The sequence below is a fragment of the Solanum stenotomum genome, chromosome 10 (genome assembly GCF_019186545.1).
Source record: "Solanum stenotomum isolate F172 chromosome 10, ASM1918654v1, whole genome shotgun sequence".
In the NCBI taxonomy this organism is placed as follows: Eukaryota; Viridiplantae; Streptophyta; class Magnoliopsida; order Solanales; family Solanaceae; genus Solanum; species Solanum stenotomum.
In genome coordinates this window covers 16,974,288-16,993,134 of record NC_064291.1, presented here as the reverse complement: position 1 = coordinate 16,993,134, position 18,847 = coordinate 16,974,288, and the positions used below count along the sequence as shown (strand labels likewise).

Genomic DNA, 18,847 nt, shown 5'->3' with positions numbered 1-18,847 from the left:
CAGATAGTGGGATGATAGTTCAGAATGGACCAGAATCTTCATTGGTAGCGAAGGTTAAGGAAACACAAGATAGTGATCCTATATTACTTTAGTTGAAAGGTGCAGTCAGCAGAAAGTTGAGGTTTTCTCCCAAGGGGGAGATGGTGTGCTTCAGTTCCAGGGTCCCTTATGTGTTCCTAATGTGGGTGAGTTGAGGCAGCAGATCCTTACAGAAGCTCATAACTCCAGGTGTTCAATTCATCCAAGTGCCACTAAGATGTACCGTGATCTACAGGAAGTCTTTTGGTGGAACGGCATGAAAAGGGACATAGCAGACTTTGTGGCTAGTGTCCTAAATTGTCAACATGTTAAGGTAGAATATCAGAAACCAGGAGGTATGACTCAAGAGATTAACATTCCTACATGGAAGTGGAAAGTGATAAACATGGACTTCATTATGGGCTTACCTCGTACCCGCCTACAGTATGAATCCATTTGGGTAATAGTGGACAAAGTTACTAAGTCCGCTCACTTCTTGGCGGTTAAGACTACAGATTCAGAGGAGGACTACACCAAACTCTACATCCATGAGATAGTTAGGCTGCTTGGGATTCCCTTGGCTATCATCTCAGATGGAGGTCCTCAATGGTTGCATTAATGATAAAGATCTCTGGGGAAACCGCACCTCTAATTTCTGGAAATCATTTCAGAAAGGTCTTGGTACTTAGGTAAATCTCAATATAGCATTTCATCCACGGACAAATGGTCAAGCAGAACGTACCATTCAGACCTTAGAGGACATGTTGAGAGCTTCCGTGATTAATTTCAAGGGTAGTTAGGATGATCACCTATCTCTCATAGAGTTCACCTATAATAATAGCTTCCATTCCATTATTTAGATGGCCCCGTATGAGGCACTATATGGGCGTAGCTGCAGGTCCCCGATTGGTTGGTTCGAAGTAGGTAAAGCAACCTTGATTCGGCCAGATTCAGTTCATGAGAAAAAATTTAGTTCATCAGAGATAGACTAAAGACTACTCAGAGTCATCAGAAGTCATAGATGTGAGGAGAAGGGACTTAGAGTTCGAAATTGACGATTGGGTTTTCCTAAAGACGTCACCTATGAAGGGGGTAATGATATTTGGTAAGAAAGGGAAGCTCAGTCCTAGATATGTAGGTCCTAATCCTAAAAAGGGTTGGTAATGTGGCATATGAGTTAGAGTTGCCAGCAGAACTAGCAGCGGTTCATCCAGCCTTTCACATTTCCTTGTTGAAGAAGTGTGTGGGTGATCTGACATCAATAGTACAATTAGAAGTGTGGTTGTGAAGGATAGTCTAACTTATGAAGAGGTGCCAATTGAGATCCTTGACCGTCAGGTTCGTAGGTTGAGAAATAAAAAAGTAGCTTCAGTGAAGGTTTTGTGGAGGAGTCGGTCTGTAGTGGGAGCTACTTGGGAAGCAGAAGCACCCATGAAGGCCAACTATCCTCATCTCTTTCCTTCTGATTCCGTTTCATCTTGAGGTAATAGTTCATGTCCAGTATCTCAGTTTATTCTTGTGTAAATTTAGTCTCAGTATATTATTCCTTCAGTTATCCTTGCATTTCAGCCTCTTTGCATGTTCTTGGAACTCAGTTCAGTCAGATATCATTTCTAGTACTTAGTGGTAGGGATTGCAGCTCCTTCTCTCCATACTCAGCTTATTTAGACTTCATTCGAGGACAAATGTTCCCAAGGGGGAGATAATGTAACACCTCGGACCTCAAAAAAGAAGAAAATCCTAGTTTTCAGAAAAATGGTGCCAATACTGACGGAACCACCCATGGACCGTAGGTGGGGTTCCGTCGTTAAGGCCCAAATGTTGATGGTCTCTGATCCCACCCACGGTCGACCAGTACGGTCCAAGGTTGGCCCTACGGACCGTAAGTGAGGGTCAGCAGCCAATTGGAGGGAATTGGTTGTTGGGTCAACTTCAAACGGTCATATATTTTAACACAAAATGAATTAGTTGGCCCATGACCTATCAAATTAAAGATAATTAAATCCTCTTTCCATCGCCACTAAGTTTGCTAAAATTCCAGGTTCGAGTAAAATGTTATGCTCATTTTAATGAAGCCCTAATGGGCAGACCACGAAACACGACTGTAGTCGACGGTTGATAGTCTAAACGACAGTCTGTAGGTCCCTATGTGGATGGCCTTCGTCAGCTTTTAAGTTAGGCTCATTTAAGTATTTTTCCTATGCGTTGGGGCCCTTATACTATGTCGTTTAATGTCTAAACTACATTGTTTTACTCAGTCTAAGCCTAATAACTTGGTCAGACTTACCCAGAACCCTCATTCTCCAAAAATCATCCAAACTTGGAGCAAAGAGAAGAGGAAAAAGTCGACCAAACATCCCAAGAGCAAGCATCAGTGTTCTTCAAGGTTCAGCCCTGAAATCCAAAGAATTTCTCCGTAGATTTCGTCACCTGGTATGTGGGATTTCACTAGTGGGTTCCTTTCATCCACTAGGTTCCTAGAATTCAGTCAGCTCCTTGATTCTCCATATCTTGTTTAGACCTAGGGATTCTAAAACCTTGGAATTTTGTTGTGATTAAGTTGTTGTAGTATCGGTAATCGAAATAACATGTTTTCTTAGAAAGGCTACTTAGTTCCTTGTATGAAAGTCAGAACCCTGGTTTGTATAAATTCTCTTAGTTTATGAATTATACTTGCTAGGTCAGTTAAACAGATAATTATGCTCCAGATTTTGAATGTCATATAATCAGTACATAAATGTTATATTCTCAGATTGCATGTCAATATTTGAGTTATTCAGTATTTTAGTCATATACATATTCAGTTGGGAGTACACTTAGCACCGAGTTGGACTAGGGTTCAGCGTACCCTCATAGTCCTAGAACTACATGCCCCCGTAGGATTATAAGTCCCCTCTATTGGGCATTAGATTTAGTGATCACGTCAGTCATGCCTTATACCCCTAGAAAGTTATATTGGTTCCTCTTGATGAGGTGTATACATCTGACTTCATGTTTAGCTCACGTGGTTTTATGTCGATTAATAGTAGCTCCCACAATCATATTTTTAGTGCATTTGACGAGGATTCCAATATATACTTTAGTATTCATTTTAGCATGTCATGTTCATGATTAGCACTTGGTCATTGCATTTAGCTTAGCTTTTCAGTTATGTTTCAGTATCTACATTCCTGCTCAGTTTATGTCATTGCTCAGTTATGCTTTGTTCAGCTTATATATATTTTTTCAACTTAGTATCTATATCCTAAATGCTCAGTACATTTCAAGTACTGACGCATACTCTGTGCTACATCCTTTCATGATGTAAGTTCAGGTACTCAGCATCCAAATCGCGCTTAGATCGATTCTTGGTCCGCATTTCAGCAGCTTCAGTGGTGAGTCCTCATACTTTGAGGACAATAGACATGTTTTTCACTTTAATTTGTTTATTCAGTTTTCAATTTTGTTAGAGTTAGTTGGGGGGCATGTCCTAACAACTCAACTCAGTTAGAGGCTTTTCAGATATAGTAGTAGAATCAGCTTGAACTGTTAAGTTTATCTTACAGTTGTTATTAAACTCTTAGTATGTTTTATACATTCAGAATAGTTGGGGTTTTCCCCCTTTTTAGTTATCCTTGATTTAGCTTCCGCATAGTACATGTTTTATTTAGTTATTCTCAGTATGCTTGATATATGTCAGACACAAGGTTAGCTTAGGGTCCTTCGTGATCCTAGGTCCCATGTTACGTCAAGGGGGTATCCTCGAGGCATGACAGGAAATATCCAATTAAAATTTAACATCTGTATATATTCCCTAATTAAAAAATAATATTACCTTAACAACTAAAATTAAGGATATTTAATGAAAAAAAAGGAATGATGTGGATTGCCACGTGGCAAATAAAGATGGGTTCATTTTACTTTAATTCCACCCTTAAGCGCTAAACGTGAGTGTAGTCACTTGCTCATCCAACTAAGCTGATAATACCCTCAACAATACACTAAAAAATAATTTAGGGGGGGAATAGGACCATCGCAAAGTTGGAGTGCGTAACAGCAATTTTAGTCAAAGTTTATGTGTGTTTTGAACCCTTTTCCCTTATTAAAATGTGAGATTTTGAGATGGAACAATATCCTTGGTAGATTGGATTGGATGATAATAATATATATTGGTGAAATAATTAGTTAGTTGATGGAATTCATGTCTCAATATAATGATTGATGATACACCTTTTTATGAGAAGCTTATAAGTTTTCATGTACAAACCCACCCGGTAGACTTATGAATCTAGCCCATGAAATAAGTTAAAGTATTTCTCTAAAGGAAATTAATCATCGAATTAAATTCGTCAGTAACTGTAATTTAATTTATTGATTAGTGTCTGTAATCTTAATATGGGGAATTACATAAGTGTATAACGGATAATTTTGAAATACAAATGGAAGAGTGCAATTATGAATTTCTAGTGGAATGATATGGTAAGAATAATTAGAATTTTTTTTTGAAATTATTTCCATAATAGGAAGCCCAGTAATTAATTTTGTGATTCCTACGGTGCTTATATTTAACTAGAATTGAGAATCTTATTTCTAAGAGAAAAGGAGAGAAATAGCGTGAGTTTCTTGTTCAAGAAAAGAGGTGCAAATTAATCTTCTCCCTTTTGAATTGAGAAGAAATCTCTATAAGTAGGATTCTTCTAACCTAGAAAGTCATTTAGCTTTCTATACGATACTCTTCCACCCAAGTATCAAGAGAGTTCAGTTGTTAATTTGAGATCTCTGTAGAAGACCGTAGAGTTGGAGTTTGACTTGCTTCAAGATATTCATGCACACGCTTCAAGAGGTAATCTTAAGTTAATTTTCAGCATACTTTGTATGTGATGTGTATTTGTGGTTGTTGTCTATATTCATGTAAATTATATGATTTTGGAATGTTTTCGTTGTGTATACTATTTTCTAACAATTGGCATCATGAGTCATGTTTACATCTTTATAGATAGTATAAAATATATGTATGTGCATTTATGTGCGGTCATATTTATGGTTCATGAATCGGGGTTCAAAAATCGTGTGATATGTGAAGATTCTTATGAACTATCCTTGATTTTTAAACGAAACAATTTGAACGTTTTAAAGGCTTAAAATGCCCTTAAACTATGTGACATGGATAAAAATGTCCTATGTTAATAATTTGGCTTAAAATGCCCTTGTCGTCAATACTTTGGTTAAAAAATTCCCTTGTAGTAAATAATTCGATCTAGGAATGCCCCTATAGTTACTAAATGGGTCAAAATTGTCCTTCTCCGAATAAATATATTATTTCTTTTTTTCTTTTTGAACACGTCTTCGTCCTAATTAAAATATTATTAAAGAACCCTATTCTTGTTTTCTTTCTTTTAAAATCACTTTAACAAATAAAAATGTCTTAATCTCATTTTATCAATTAAAATAGAATAACTTCATGTACCCTTTCAACAAATAATATATGTCATATATATAATATCATAGTAAATCTATCATTATTTGTATTTATATAACGATTAAAAAATTATAATAAAATAAGAATTTTTTTTTTTTCTGAATTGAAATAGGACAAAAATTTGCTAGTTAAAAAAAATATTATTAGAAAAAGAATGTTCTTAAAAGAAAATAAATAATATATTTATTGGGAAAATGAGCATTTTTTACCTATTAAATAACAGTAAGGGCATTTTTGAACCAAAGTATTGACGACAAGGGCATTTTTGGAGCAAACCATAAACATATGGCATTTTTGTTCATTTCGCATAGTTTAAGGTCATTTTAACCCTTTTCCCCTTTATTTTAGTACAATATTATTCAACTTTTATCTTTAACAATCCTCTTTTCAAAAATATCATAAATAGTCTCTTAATTATAAGAGTAGATCTAAAATAGTCTCTTAACTATGCACTTACCGGATTTAGTCTTCGACTATTCAAAAACTTATCAAATTTAGTCCTTTAATTATACTATACTTACCTATTTTAGTCCCTTAAGTATACATTTACCTGTTTTAGTCCTTTTAGTATTTAAAAACTTATCAGGTTTAGTCTTTGTTCATTGTTTATACAAATAACTTAGGTTTATACTGACCAAATTCATGCCTCTAGAAATTAAATCATTTAGCCATTTTTTTAGTTGTATGCCTTTCCCCGCTACTTTTTCTTCAAATTTTCCTTATGAAAAGAACCTTTACCTCAATGATTCAAGATAAAATTCATGAGGAAAGAAAATTTAAGACATAATTTTATTCAACAGAAGATAAAATGAAGCATATTATTGCTACTTATGACTTGAATATGCTAAAAAAAACTATTTAAAAAAAATATTACCCGTTAAATCCAAATTTATACTCCAACGATTTTATTGAAGGAAATTTGTTTAATTTTTCAAAAGTTGAAATTTATAAAATGGTAGATGCAAACTTTTTTGTAGTTTGTTTTAGTTTGTTTTAGTTTGTTTTTAATAGATCAATTTTATTATTCTTTTCACTTTATTTTACGTAGAGAAATTTGAGTGATAAAATCAAATCTCTTATTTTTCTTTTGTATGAAAATAAAATTAAAAAATCCACGTTGATTGTGAACCGCTAACCGTCAAAGAAGGGAACATCATATATTCAAGTCACTAGCTACCTCCATTAAGTAAAAACTAGAGCTTATATCTTCTTTCCTTAATCTTATTTCAAATTGTTGAGCTTATTGTTCTTCTTGTAAGAGTAATTTGAAGAAAAAGCAACGGAAATAGAGAAATAATTGAAAAAATGGGTTAAAGATTTAATTTCACAAAGTGTTTCGTTAATATAAACTTAAGCTATTTGTACAAACAAACTGGACAAAGACCAAACCTAATAAAATTTTGAATACTTAAAGAAGTAAAATCGGCAAGTGTATAGTTAAAAGACTAAAATTGATAAGTACATAGTTGAAGGACCAAACCTGATAAGTTTTTGATTAGTTAAAAGACCAAATCTGGACAAGTATATAATTAAAGAACCATTTTAGACCTACTCTCCCTATTCATGGCATTATCTCATGAAAAACATAAATGATACACCTAGACAGAGAGTAAGTTTAGCATCTAATTTGAGTATTCAAATAAATTATGCTTAGAGAAGGTGGACCAAAGATGATGGGCTCCTTACCCTTTTAGGTCACAGTTTTTCATCCCATCGACGTTTGCATAGAATGGTATGCCGTTCTATTTTTTATATCCATAAGAATGTCACTCCAAAGCTAATTTTTTAATACACCTTCAGCAAAAAATGTCAGTCTCATTGAACTACAAGATTGTGAAACTGGGATTTTACTGTGACTGAATGGAAGAAATAAAAATAAACTGAAAATCAATAATTATACATTTTTCTTGTATTGTTCCTAGAACCCAGAAAACGCTACCAGATGAGGTTAGTGATACAACTATGCATGTTTCAGATTATCTTCAACGAGTTCAATACACCGATATAAAACCAACTCAATGGGGTTCAAGGAACACATTGTGTCCGATGCTAGTTTTTCATGATCCTGCTGGTTTTCTGCCATGATTCCTGTCACTAATGTACGCAAAGGAAGAAGCCATTCATTGTAAGCCGTCTGCAACATGTCCTTACAGAGCACTCCAGTACAGTTCGTTTTTCCTGTTGCATGTGTTTTGAAAGTCAGATGATCATCAGTAATATTAGTGTCATCTTCTGTTGTCTCCAAAATTGAATAAATCAGTTTAGCCAACAGATATTAGACGACAGAAAAGACTGACTATCCACTGATGATAATACATTAGTCCTCTTTCTATTAGAAAAAAGAAAAGACTTGAGATAACAGAAGATTTCTGAAACTATCCACAAATTGTTTTGTCAATAGCTTTATGCACAAGGCACTTGAACAATTCAACTAGGCCCATCATAAAGTATTTAGGAAAAATTACAGAAATCTCACTTTTTAGTTTACTTATTACCATTATCCCCTATAAGTTTTACAAATTTCCAAAATCCCTCATTTTCGTGCATCAGATTAGTGTATCAGCGCTTATATTATTGTATCTCGCGCATCAGATTAATGTATCAACGCTTATATTATTGTATCTCGCGCATGTATCAGCGCTTATATTATTGTATCCGTTTGAGGAATTTCTGTAATTATAAACTTTTAAGGATATAATGTAATTTTGCCTTAAAAGTATGTGATTTATGTAATTTGCCCAAGTATTTATATTCTTTATTGATGTTTGCTCCATCTGCTACATAGCGCAAAATAATGGACTATGGAGAGGAGATATGTTTCCCAAAAAATAAAAAGGAAGAAAGAGGAAGGGCGCAGAACCTTTTTTTTGATCAGTAAGCAAGAATGGAACCTAAATGAAGATCTGCTAGATCATGCCCCACTAATTCCAAACAAAACCAGGGACTAAAGAGGACATGTGCAAAAGAACATTAGCCATGGGCATACCACCTGACATTATAATTTTCCTCTATCCCATTTTAATGACTTTAGTATTAAATTAGTAGTGGTGAAAGAACATATTGAAGTAGCTATTGAAAAGTTAGTTTAATAAAAATGTCAAAAATTTAGATATACTGAATGAAAGTTGTATAAAATGTCATCCAAGATGTTTTGACATGATACTTATAGGCTTATGTACATGCTTTCCTTCCTCAGCTTGCACCTATTTCCTTTACACCCTATATACATGGGTAATCTTTAACATATCAAAGTTGTTCGAAACACAGCTATTACACAACTGATAGTGTTTGGCCACTTATTCTTAGAAGTTGCATCACACGTGGCAATCAGTTTGCAACACATGCCATAACTCAAGGAAAAAGAAACTTAAAATTCCAAGTATATCCCCAATTGACAGAAGTTTCCAACTTCTGCATTCTTCATCTTCCTCCTTGATGGTTGCCACCAATACTGCCCCCATGGTTTTCGCCAATACCACCATCGCAAAATCAACATAGCCACTCTTTAGCAATCTTCATTCTCTAATTTCACTCACCTCACATTTCTGCCCTGCCACCAATCTCACTACATTAATAAAGACCACATCTGTGATGCCACAAAACACTATCCCTTCACCAGACACCTCCTCCAACTAGAAATAATTTGGATCGATCCCTTCAACCTCCTTTCATGCTCACGATGGCCATCTAATTATTCCACCACATCATGCCAGAATCACCCAAAATAATATCCTAAACAGAGACCACCATAAAGGCATCGGGCCAACACCTCTCTTCGACCCCAACAACTCAACTGAAAATCATACACACTCGACACCACTCCACCTAAAAATCACCTCTCTCTCCGTCTTTTATTATTATTCCACCATGTTTACTTATAAGGATTTTATATCTCTTCGCAACTCCTACAATTTCAATCTCTCCCATCTGTATTTCTACTCTTGTTAAACATAACCAAAAAGATTAAGAAGCGGGGTTGAGTCTGTGAAATCTTGCTTTGTAGAGTGGTAATGGGGCTATTAGTTGAAGGAAGGTTTGGGACAATGGGTTTGTGTATGGCAAATGATAGGGGTGATCTAATGGATTTTCTGATGGAGGTCATTAGGTAGTGATATTGGTGGGGAGGGGCGGATGTATGTCTGTGATTCTTTTTGACGGTTGGACAGGGGAGTAACCTGAAGGTGGTGGAACTGGTGGTGGTTGTTGGATGGAGAGGTTCAACTGCTGGAGAAGATGAGCATGGAAGGTGGACGATCGAGGAGGTAGGGGACACGTGTCACATTAATAAGGCCTCGTACAAAATGCTTGTTCATCATACGCCAAAAAAAGGCTGGTAAAATATGTTCTGGCCACGTCGACAAAAAGTTTGGGATAGATAAGGTGTACAAAAGGAACATATGAGCAATTTGGACATCATACGCCTAATACTGGTAAAATATGTTCTGGCGTTCTTGGGGTTGGGACCTGATTTCTTTGAGTCCACCAATGATGATATACCTACAGACCAAGATAAGTTGCGCATTGGTTCGGATGTGGATTCTAACACTGATGATGATGGAGACTATCCTCTAGCTCTCGAAGACGCTGGAGGTGACAATGCCATGGAGGATTGAAAAGGGAAGTTCTCCACCCTACTTTTGTTTTTACTTTTGTGATTTTTGCAGCACTGGATAGTGCTATGCTTTTAAGTGTGAGGTGGGGTGTGAGATCATGTCCATGTCCTGTGTATATAAATGGTTGTTTTTTATTGTTAGTTTTAGTTTAGATTCCTTGGAGTTTGATTTCAGTTCTTTGACCAAGGATAGCCCCTTCGAACCGTACCAAAAATAAGATTTTTTCTTTGTAGGATTGAGTCAGTAGTCATAGTTGAGAGACATTTTCTTATGATGGATGGATCACTGACAACTGTCTTAAGGGTATAGTTCGTCAATGTGTGTGTCATGGTATGGTGTTTGTACTGAGGCTGCATGAAAGAATGTTGGGTGACGTGTAAAAGCATGAGGGGAAGTATGTTTAGAAACCCTTGAAGCTCTTGTGTTGACTTAGAATGCAACTTAAGCTTAAAGTAAACTCTTACATGGTCCAAACTTGTAAATCGCTAGAAATCTCACTAAATTTGAGCAGGTCACATTGTGTGATAAGGTTTGTGTATTCCTTGCTACATCATAATGCCTAGAACTTGCCTGGTGTGTGTAAAGTGAAATGCAAGTATTGCTCCGTTTAGAAGATGACAATAGGCCTTCCTTGATTTGCCTTGTGAAATCTAGCCTGCTCAGATATTCTATCACTAGTCAGCCCTTTTGAGCCTATAGCATGTCGTTAGTAGCCATATTTTTGCCTTAGCCCTTTTGTTGAATCCCTAGTTTTGGAACCATGCTTCCTTGAGCACTGTCGCATAGACTTGATAAGCCTATTGAAGCGGAAGAAAGGGGATGGTTGAGTGTAAAAAGGTGGTTTATGATTAACTACAAAGTAATGAAAAAGCCCTCGTGATATGTGTATGAAGCATTTTATTGATGAGATGAAATCAGTACTGATTAAGTATTGAGAAAAGGACTAAAAACAAAGGGAAGAAAACAATGAGTAATGAAGTCTAAATTGCAATGTGCTTAGGGAAGTGTAAGTCACTATTACATAGTTTCCATACCCGACCCCTCACCCACATTACAACTCTGAAGTCCTGTTTGATTATAGTCGAGCGTACTGAATTAGTGGAGGAGCACACTAAGGGCAAGCCTATGGCTCGTTATGTGTAGCATGTGAAGTCGTTTGTGAGAGTGAGTTTGTTTTTATGTTGTGCCCTTTGTTGAGATAAATTGATTAAAAATGAGTGAAAAGTGGGCAATTCTTTGTCGTGAGGGCTCATGTTTAATTATAGATGGGTGATGACTAAGTGAGGCCGAATGAAGATCTATGCTTGAGTTGATAAGACTTGTTGAATCAATGTTTGAGCCATGAGGTTTCAATGTATTTGCCTTGAATGAATGAAACGTATGTTATGCTTGAGTGCAAAAGGATAATGGATTTGTGAATTGTGTAGCCACAGTACAAATGTTGTTGTTTGTAGAGTCGTAAATTAAGGTATTTTGTGTGAAGGTGATTTGCTCGAGGACGAACAAAACTTTAAGTGTGGGGTGGTGTAATCTTGGGCATATTTATATGCCTAAAAGCCAAGTGAAAACCTTTGTTTTAAGCTAATTTCGAGAGCAAACTCCATTAGGTTGAGAGTTGTTAAGAGTCATGTTTATGCATTTCACCTAACCAATATGATTAGGTGTTTGTAGGTTGGAAAGCACGTGAAATGGGCACAAAATGACAAAAACTGAGTTGGAGGTGAAGCGAAAATGTGGAAGCACATAAGGCAAGCCTCGAAGGAGTAAAAGAAGGATAGGATGAGAAATGAACCCAGCTCCATATTGGCTTCATATCGTGGAGCTGGGATTTTAAATCTGGCGTAGGAATATTTTGGACTAGAGGAGCTTGTATGGGCTCCGCGTCGCGGAGAAGGCAGTACTGAAAAAATGGGCAGGTCCATATTGACTCTGTGTCAGACCTGTGCGCCAGATTTTTGTCATATTTTTCCAAGCCTGTAAATAGTCTCATTTTTATTATTAATGTTTTTCAATTTTGTGGAGGACAAGACTAGGACGACTTTTCTTCTCGAATATCAGGGTTCATTCCTATTCTTTAATTCTTGCATTTTTAGTTTACAAATATAAATCAAACTTTTGTGGCACACTTGCATTAATTTGTGGGTATTAGAGAAATTTGATATAAGCTAATCGTAAGTCCTTTAGGTTCAATAATCCGGCTCTTCTAGAGCCACTATATTACTTGTGCAACCACGTACACTTGCATGTGCATTTGGGAGCAATAACTGCAATTGCAACCATGACAAAAAAATTGTCCTAAATTCTTTTAACGTTTTGGAAGGTCACAGGTTTGGGAATTATCTAAGATTTTTCCTTTAACACCAAACCAACTTGACAAGATTTCCATTTTTATGCTTGACAATTTCAAAAACCACCTAGCAGAATGGAAGACAAAACTTTCTAAACTTGGCAGGCCGTTCTACTCCCATTCGCTCTACTCTTTAACGTCATTCCTAATCACTTAATGCAAATCATTTTTACACCCAAAGAAATTATTCATCACTTTGAGCGTTATCAGCGACAATTCATTTGGGGTTCTAGTGCTCACAAAAGAAAACTTCATCTAATTCATTGGAACATTGTCACAAAATAACAAGGAGGCCTGGGAATACAAGATCACCAAATCAATGCTTGCTAGCACTGCCTGGAGACTTTGCCATAATCCCAAATCTATGTGGGCTTCATTACTTCTCAATCGCTACATGTCATATCATGGAAGGACTACTCCACACTCTTCCAGAACTTGGAAGAACATTACAAATGACTGGAATTATTGCCAAAAAGGTATAATGTGAATAATGGCCACACAAACTCACGTTAGATTAATGGACAGAACCTTGGCTAGCCCCTAATTTAACTCTTCGCAAACTTATTCAAGGCCTACTCCAAAAGACTGACCAAGCTGTTATGGTTTCATCTATCATACACTATGGCTCATAGACACTATCCTCCACCTGAAGAAATCAAAAGTCTCATTCAGAACCGTTACCTTCCCCTTTTCACTATTTTTTTTATCAGCTTAACATATCTATTTTAAACAGAGAATTAGAGCAAAGGTATACTTCAGTAATAATTATAGTAGTAGCCAAAAGAGTAAAACCTACCCCCCTAGATCCCTCATAAACTGTCTAAAACATGAATTATGTCCATACTCACAATAGGGAGGATTCTCCCTACCATACACTTCATAGTCTACACACCTTCAAATTCACTTCCACGGCTTATGAATTACCAAGCCAAATACTCATTCCTTTTACTTTGTGGCATTTATGGAAGACTCGAAATGATAACATATTCTCGCACAAAAAAAATCAACCTAAGACAACTTATTTACCAAATGGCTTTGGAATATTATCACTTAAGTAACACTCGTATTAGGAAATGCCATTAAGTCCTAGTACATGTAAAATGGGAACCTCCACCGACAGGTATCTACCAACTGAGTACTGATGGTGCATTCAAGGATGCAGAAGAAAAACAGCGGATTGGAGGAGTTATTCGTGACTCAAATGGACAATGGATAGTGGGATTTGCAGGTGCAGCAAACACAGCTTTAGCCATGGAAACAGAATTGTTAGCTTTGCTTCATGTGCTCAACTTTTCTGTCCAACGAAACATCATGCCATTGCAAATAAATATTGATGCCCTGGAATTAGTCTCATCTCTAACACATACAACTAACAATGCAATACATTTCTTTACTGACTGCAGGTAGTTCCTGCACAAGCTGAATGATCCGGAAGTCAATCATGTGTACAAGGAGAAAAACAAAGTTGCCGATCAACTGCCCCCAAGGCATAGCTCAAGTGGCAAAAGGTGGAGGATTTGTGGCTTAGGTAGCAGGTTCAAGCCCCACACCATGCAAAGCGAAGCCTGGTATTTAAGTGGAGAAGGGTAGAGGTGCGGGCCCATTATCCACCAAGTTTAGAAGGCAGTGATTGGTCCAAAGGACGGGTCACAGACGGATTTCTCGGTTATCAAAAAAAAAAAAAGTTGCCCATCAACTAGCTCATTTTGGTAAAACACTGACTGAAAGTAGCATCCACATACTTGATCAACCTCCTCTTTTTGTTAAAGATCTCTCACAAGCATCTTCATGGAGGTACAGCGAAGGCAAGACTAATTTCTGCAGATATGGTGCTATCCGAAAACAAGATAGTTCCAACTGTAACCAACCATTAGCAGTAGGAACACTTGTAATGTCCTCCATAACTTAGACATGAGCTCCCATGTATTTTTTGCTTAATATAATACAAGTCTAATTGTTATTACCAATCTTCACAAGTTTTTTGGAATTCAAATTCATTCAATTAATTCAATCTAAGTTTAGGTATTGATGTTTTCTTTGTTAAATTAGTTTTTCAACCATTACTAAGATATTTTCTTGTTACTGCCACTAATATAATACATAAGTCCAATTAACATTTTATATTTCGTATCCCATCAAATATCAACACATTGGTTGGGTGGGGTATTTATACTAAAAAAGCATCAAACATTAAAGAAAAGCCACAAATAGGAGAACCATGTCACTGGGACCAGGAGAGTATTATTCTAATCAAAGATCAAAATGAAAATGTAACTAAATCTCATGTAGAAGCAACCATAAAAGACACCCACATATAGTCCAAAAGAGATTTTTTTTTTTCATAATTAGACTACACTTACCTGTTGACTCTCTGATCACTACAAACCGATAGAGATTAAGAGCTGATAGAACCTGTAGAGTATGGCAAGAAATACAGTAAGAAAATGTAAATTTAATCAATGTGCGTGGTTAAAAAACACAAAAAATTCCCTTCATACTTCCAAATTTGGTATTCTTGAGGGTATCACGTGAGTATTATCAACTTTTTGAAGGGTGAATCACTAAGGGGCCATTTGGTTGCTGGTTACAGTTATGTAGGTATTAGTAATACATGCAATAGTTATGCAGGTTGTTGAGAATATAACCAAATTATAAAAGTGTGCTCTCTAATAGCTTAAGCTTTTAGACGAGATGGTCGCACAAAGCAGGCAGAGGTCCTGAGATTGAATCTCACCGCCACCCAAAATTAAAAACGAATTTCCACGTGCTTGGTCCATGAAAAAGAATCAGGCCCACACGTGAGGGGGTGTGTTGAGAATATAATCAACAATAAAAGTGTGCTCTCTCTAACAGCTTAAGCTTTTAGATGGATGGTCACACACTTCAACACAGGTATTAGCAATGCAGGTATTAATTATGCAGGGTTTATTTGTGCAGGGTTTAGTTTTGCAAGGTTTAGTTATGTAGGGTTTAATAATTTCTTTGGGTGTTGGTTTGTTATATTAAAAATTAATAAACACTATATACTTCTTAAAAATAAATTATTTATCCTATTGAGTTTGACAAGTTTATGGACGGTCAGCTGTTGCTAGGACCTTTTTACATTGCAACCCATGTCTTGTAATGCTTTCACCGCTTAAAAAAACACAAAAAGTAAAAGGTAAAGTAGAAGAAATAACCAATGTGAGACAGATTCTCATCTACATACAAAGAATGATCACTGAGGTTAAGTAACCAAACGGGCTCTCATAATAAACTTACACTAGTGATCAACCAAGAATGGACATTAATCTGGCTCATAGAGGAAAAGAGCCGTCAATCCTCATTATTTTCACCAGGCAAGAAACAATATATAGACTAGAGAAGAAAATAGGCAGTTGAATCACACAAGTGGGTTCTAGGAAGGGTAGAGTATACGCAAACCTTACCACTACCTCGTGGAGGTAGAGAGGCTATTTCTGAAAGACCATCCTCTCAAGTGTAGCAAATCCAAGTACAAAGAGTACGAAAACAATGAGAAAAACATAGCAACTAGCAAGGGAAGCAGTGCAAGTCTTGCAAGAAAGGAACAAGAACAGCAAAATAGTGCGACAATCAAAACACACTAAGCAACAGACTACAATATTACAACTAGTATGATGACAAACACCTAGACTCTCAGAAAGCAAGACAACACTCCACTGCCTACTAACCTTCTACTCTAATACGCATCCTGCACACCTTCCAATCTAAGGTCAAGTCCTCGATAACCTAAAGTAGAGTAATATCCTTTCTAATCACCTCTCCCCCACTACTTCTTCGGTCTACCTATTTCAGGTAAAACTATACATTCGGGTACTTACTCCTTATGAACAAATTTAGTATGTAACATCTTTAGCACCTTCAACCTGTATTTTTTTTATAACTGAGATATCCCCAAGGGACTGCTGGTGCATAGTTCAAAACTTGTTGGATGATGGATGAGTCCACCTCTCTACCCTTCTCCACTTAATACCAAACTTTTGTCTGCGATAGGTTTTGAATTCATGATGTGCGCCTAACCTACACATTACGTTAATGAGCTCTAACCATCAGATTAGAGCCCCGAGGACTCGACTTGTATTTTCTCAACTTACTAGTATCAATATGCCCAGTTATTCATTTTCGAACAAAAATACACCACTTTTGACTGGGCCTCAAATCCTAGCAGCATCCTTGTCGTACTTCTAAGAAAATGCTCCATGAGAAAACACAAGTTGACAATTGTGTGTGAACCACTTTTAATGCATGTCATGAAGTTGATAAAGAAGGCGGGCAAGAAGAGTTGATTCAAACTTGAATGTTTTTCATTTCTCTGAAGATTTGATTAAGTATATTGCAACAACATTACCTCAATCGAGAGAGAGAGAGAGAGTTGGTCAAAGATGGTCATCAGATGCAAATCCCCAAAAATATTAAGCACAACATCACTGCATTAATCCTTTATAATGATTAAAACGTAAGATTCAGATATCCTAGAATTTTCTCATAATTAAGATTCACAAAGAAGTCCAACTGGCAGCTCACATGTACATTAGAAGAGGGATGATCCTATGGCTGAAATCTTCAATAAATTGGTTATTTGTGCCCCAAATCCTATTGTCAATTAGCTGATCAATCATGTCACAGATAAGTGAAAAAAGAACACAGAAAATCCTCACATTATATAGCAATCAATTCTCCTCAAACTATATAGCAACCAGTTTTCTTGATGGAGTCATACAATAAGCTAGCTTATAGACCAAGTATCGCTAATGCCACTGGAAGCAGAAGCATTAGAGAAAAATTCCAAATAGAAATCAATAGAAGAAGAGATGGCGGGCCACCATTTGGAATTACAATATAAGTCACAATTTATTGAAGATTTTAGCCGTATCATTCTCTCCAGCCAGGCAAGTCTAATGCAAAACTATAGATGCTAATATAAGTCACATATTGTCGAGTTAAAAAGGAAGAGACAATTACAGCATCACTGTACTCAGGAAGAGATGGAGGGCCACCATTTGGAGGATTCAGAACCAGCTCTACTAGTTCCAGAACACCAGCACTCCAAAAGGAGAGACATTGAGAATATTTCACCTCTGCCTCTGAGACCCCACTGTTTACTGAGATACAGCTACTATATTCCTCGTGCATTTCCCTTCTGATACAATCTAAGAGGATTGCAATCTGTACATGAAACAATATATCTAAGAGCAAATTCAATCAAGTGTAGTCCAAGAACAATTACTGTAGCTGTAAACTTCTCTAGCAACTGATGGAGAGCATACCATTGAAGAAGACTCGCTATTCTGTATCAAAGCCGTTAAGATGTCAAACCTTAAAGAACTTGGAACATCTGCAAGCACCTGATAATGTAAAACCAATCATCAAATGGTCACATGCAAGTCTACTCGCAAATTCTCTATAAACAAAGAGCAAAATGATTCACTTCCCACATACATAATTTCCTTATCATGAAATATAGCTAATAATGTACATTTAAAACAAAAAATCTCATGAAACAACTAAGAAATAAATACAAAGTCGTACCACCTTAGAAGTTCAATGTATCCTCAGGGGTTCTATCAGCATTCACCCCTTTATGTTGGTTTTCTTCCTTTCCACTCGAATCCTTTTATTTTTAGAACTCTTTTTTAAAAGTTTATAACAGGCCATGCTTCTCCAAACACTTCATGGCAGAATAATAAGTCAGAACAAGGTTCAACGTGCCACCCACACTACTATTCAAATTTCCAATCAACTGATCTAAGGTTCCAGTACCACTCTTGGCGAATTTAGAAGGAATTGGTGTTCCTTTTTAATGCCTCATAGAGACTGTTTGGATTAGATTATTTTAAGTGCTTTTGAGCTAAAATAGTTTTCAAGCACTTTTTTAGTGTTCAGGTAAATTTAAAAAGTGCTTATAAACACTTGGTTTTAATCTAAAATGATGTGGCAAACGAGCGAATCGAGTCGAATATGAGTCGATCAAAAACGAGTTAAATAAAAATGGATCAAGTACTCGACTCGACTCACATTTTAAATGGGTAAAAACGAGTTACCCAATGGATAATATGGGTACCCATATTTACCCATATTATATTAGAAATCTTGTTAAAAGCTTTAAAAACAAAAAAAAATTAAAGTTTTTTTTTATCACCCAACCTCCCTTCCCCCTACTAGCGCCCCTACCCCTCCCCACACCCCATCTCTCCTTAAAAAAAAATTAACAAAACTTTAAATTTTTTTTTAAAAAAAAATTTAACCCCAGCCACGCACACCCCTACCACCACCCCCCCACATCCCTAACCCCCTACCAGCCCCCCTACACCCCATCCCCAAAAAAAAATTAACAAAATTTTTAAAAAATTCCATTAAATTTAAAAAAAAAAAATAATTAAACCACCCCCC

The 18,847-nt window shown here is 36.4% G+C and overlaps 1 protein-coding gene across 3 annotated transcripts in view; it reads right to left on the bottom strand.

Moving 5' to 3' along the window:
* Positions 1 to 7,254: 7,254 nt before the first annotated feature.
* Positions 7,255 to 18,847, bottom strand: part of LOC125842309 (aberrant root formation protein 4) — a 24,465-nt gene continuing 12,872 nt past the window's right edge. For 2 of the 3 annotated variants that reach the window (XM_049521591.1, XM_049521592.1), the window contains exons 11-14: positions 17,725 to 17,802; positions 17,420 to 17,623; positions 14,797 to 14,848; positions 7,255 to 7,654 (exon numbers count right to left, since the gene is read on the bottom strand). In XM_049521591.1, coding sequence (XP_049377548.1) covers positions 7,437 to 7,654; positions 14,797 to 14,848; positions 17,420 to 17,623; positions 17,725 to 17,802 — 552 coding nt within the window. In that variant the 3' untranslated portion in view covers positions 7,255 to 7,436. The remainder of the gene's footprint in view (positions 7,655 to 14,796; positions 14,849 to 17,419; positions 17,624 to 17,724; positions 17,803 to 18,847) is intronic. The other variant, XM_049521593.1, reaches the window with a different exon arrangement.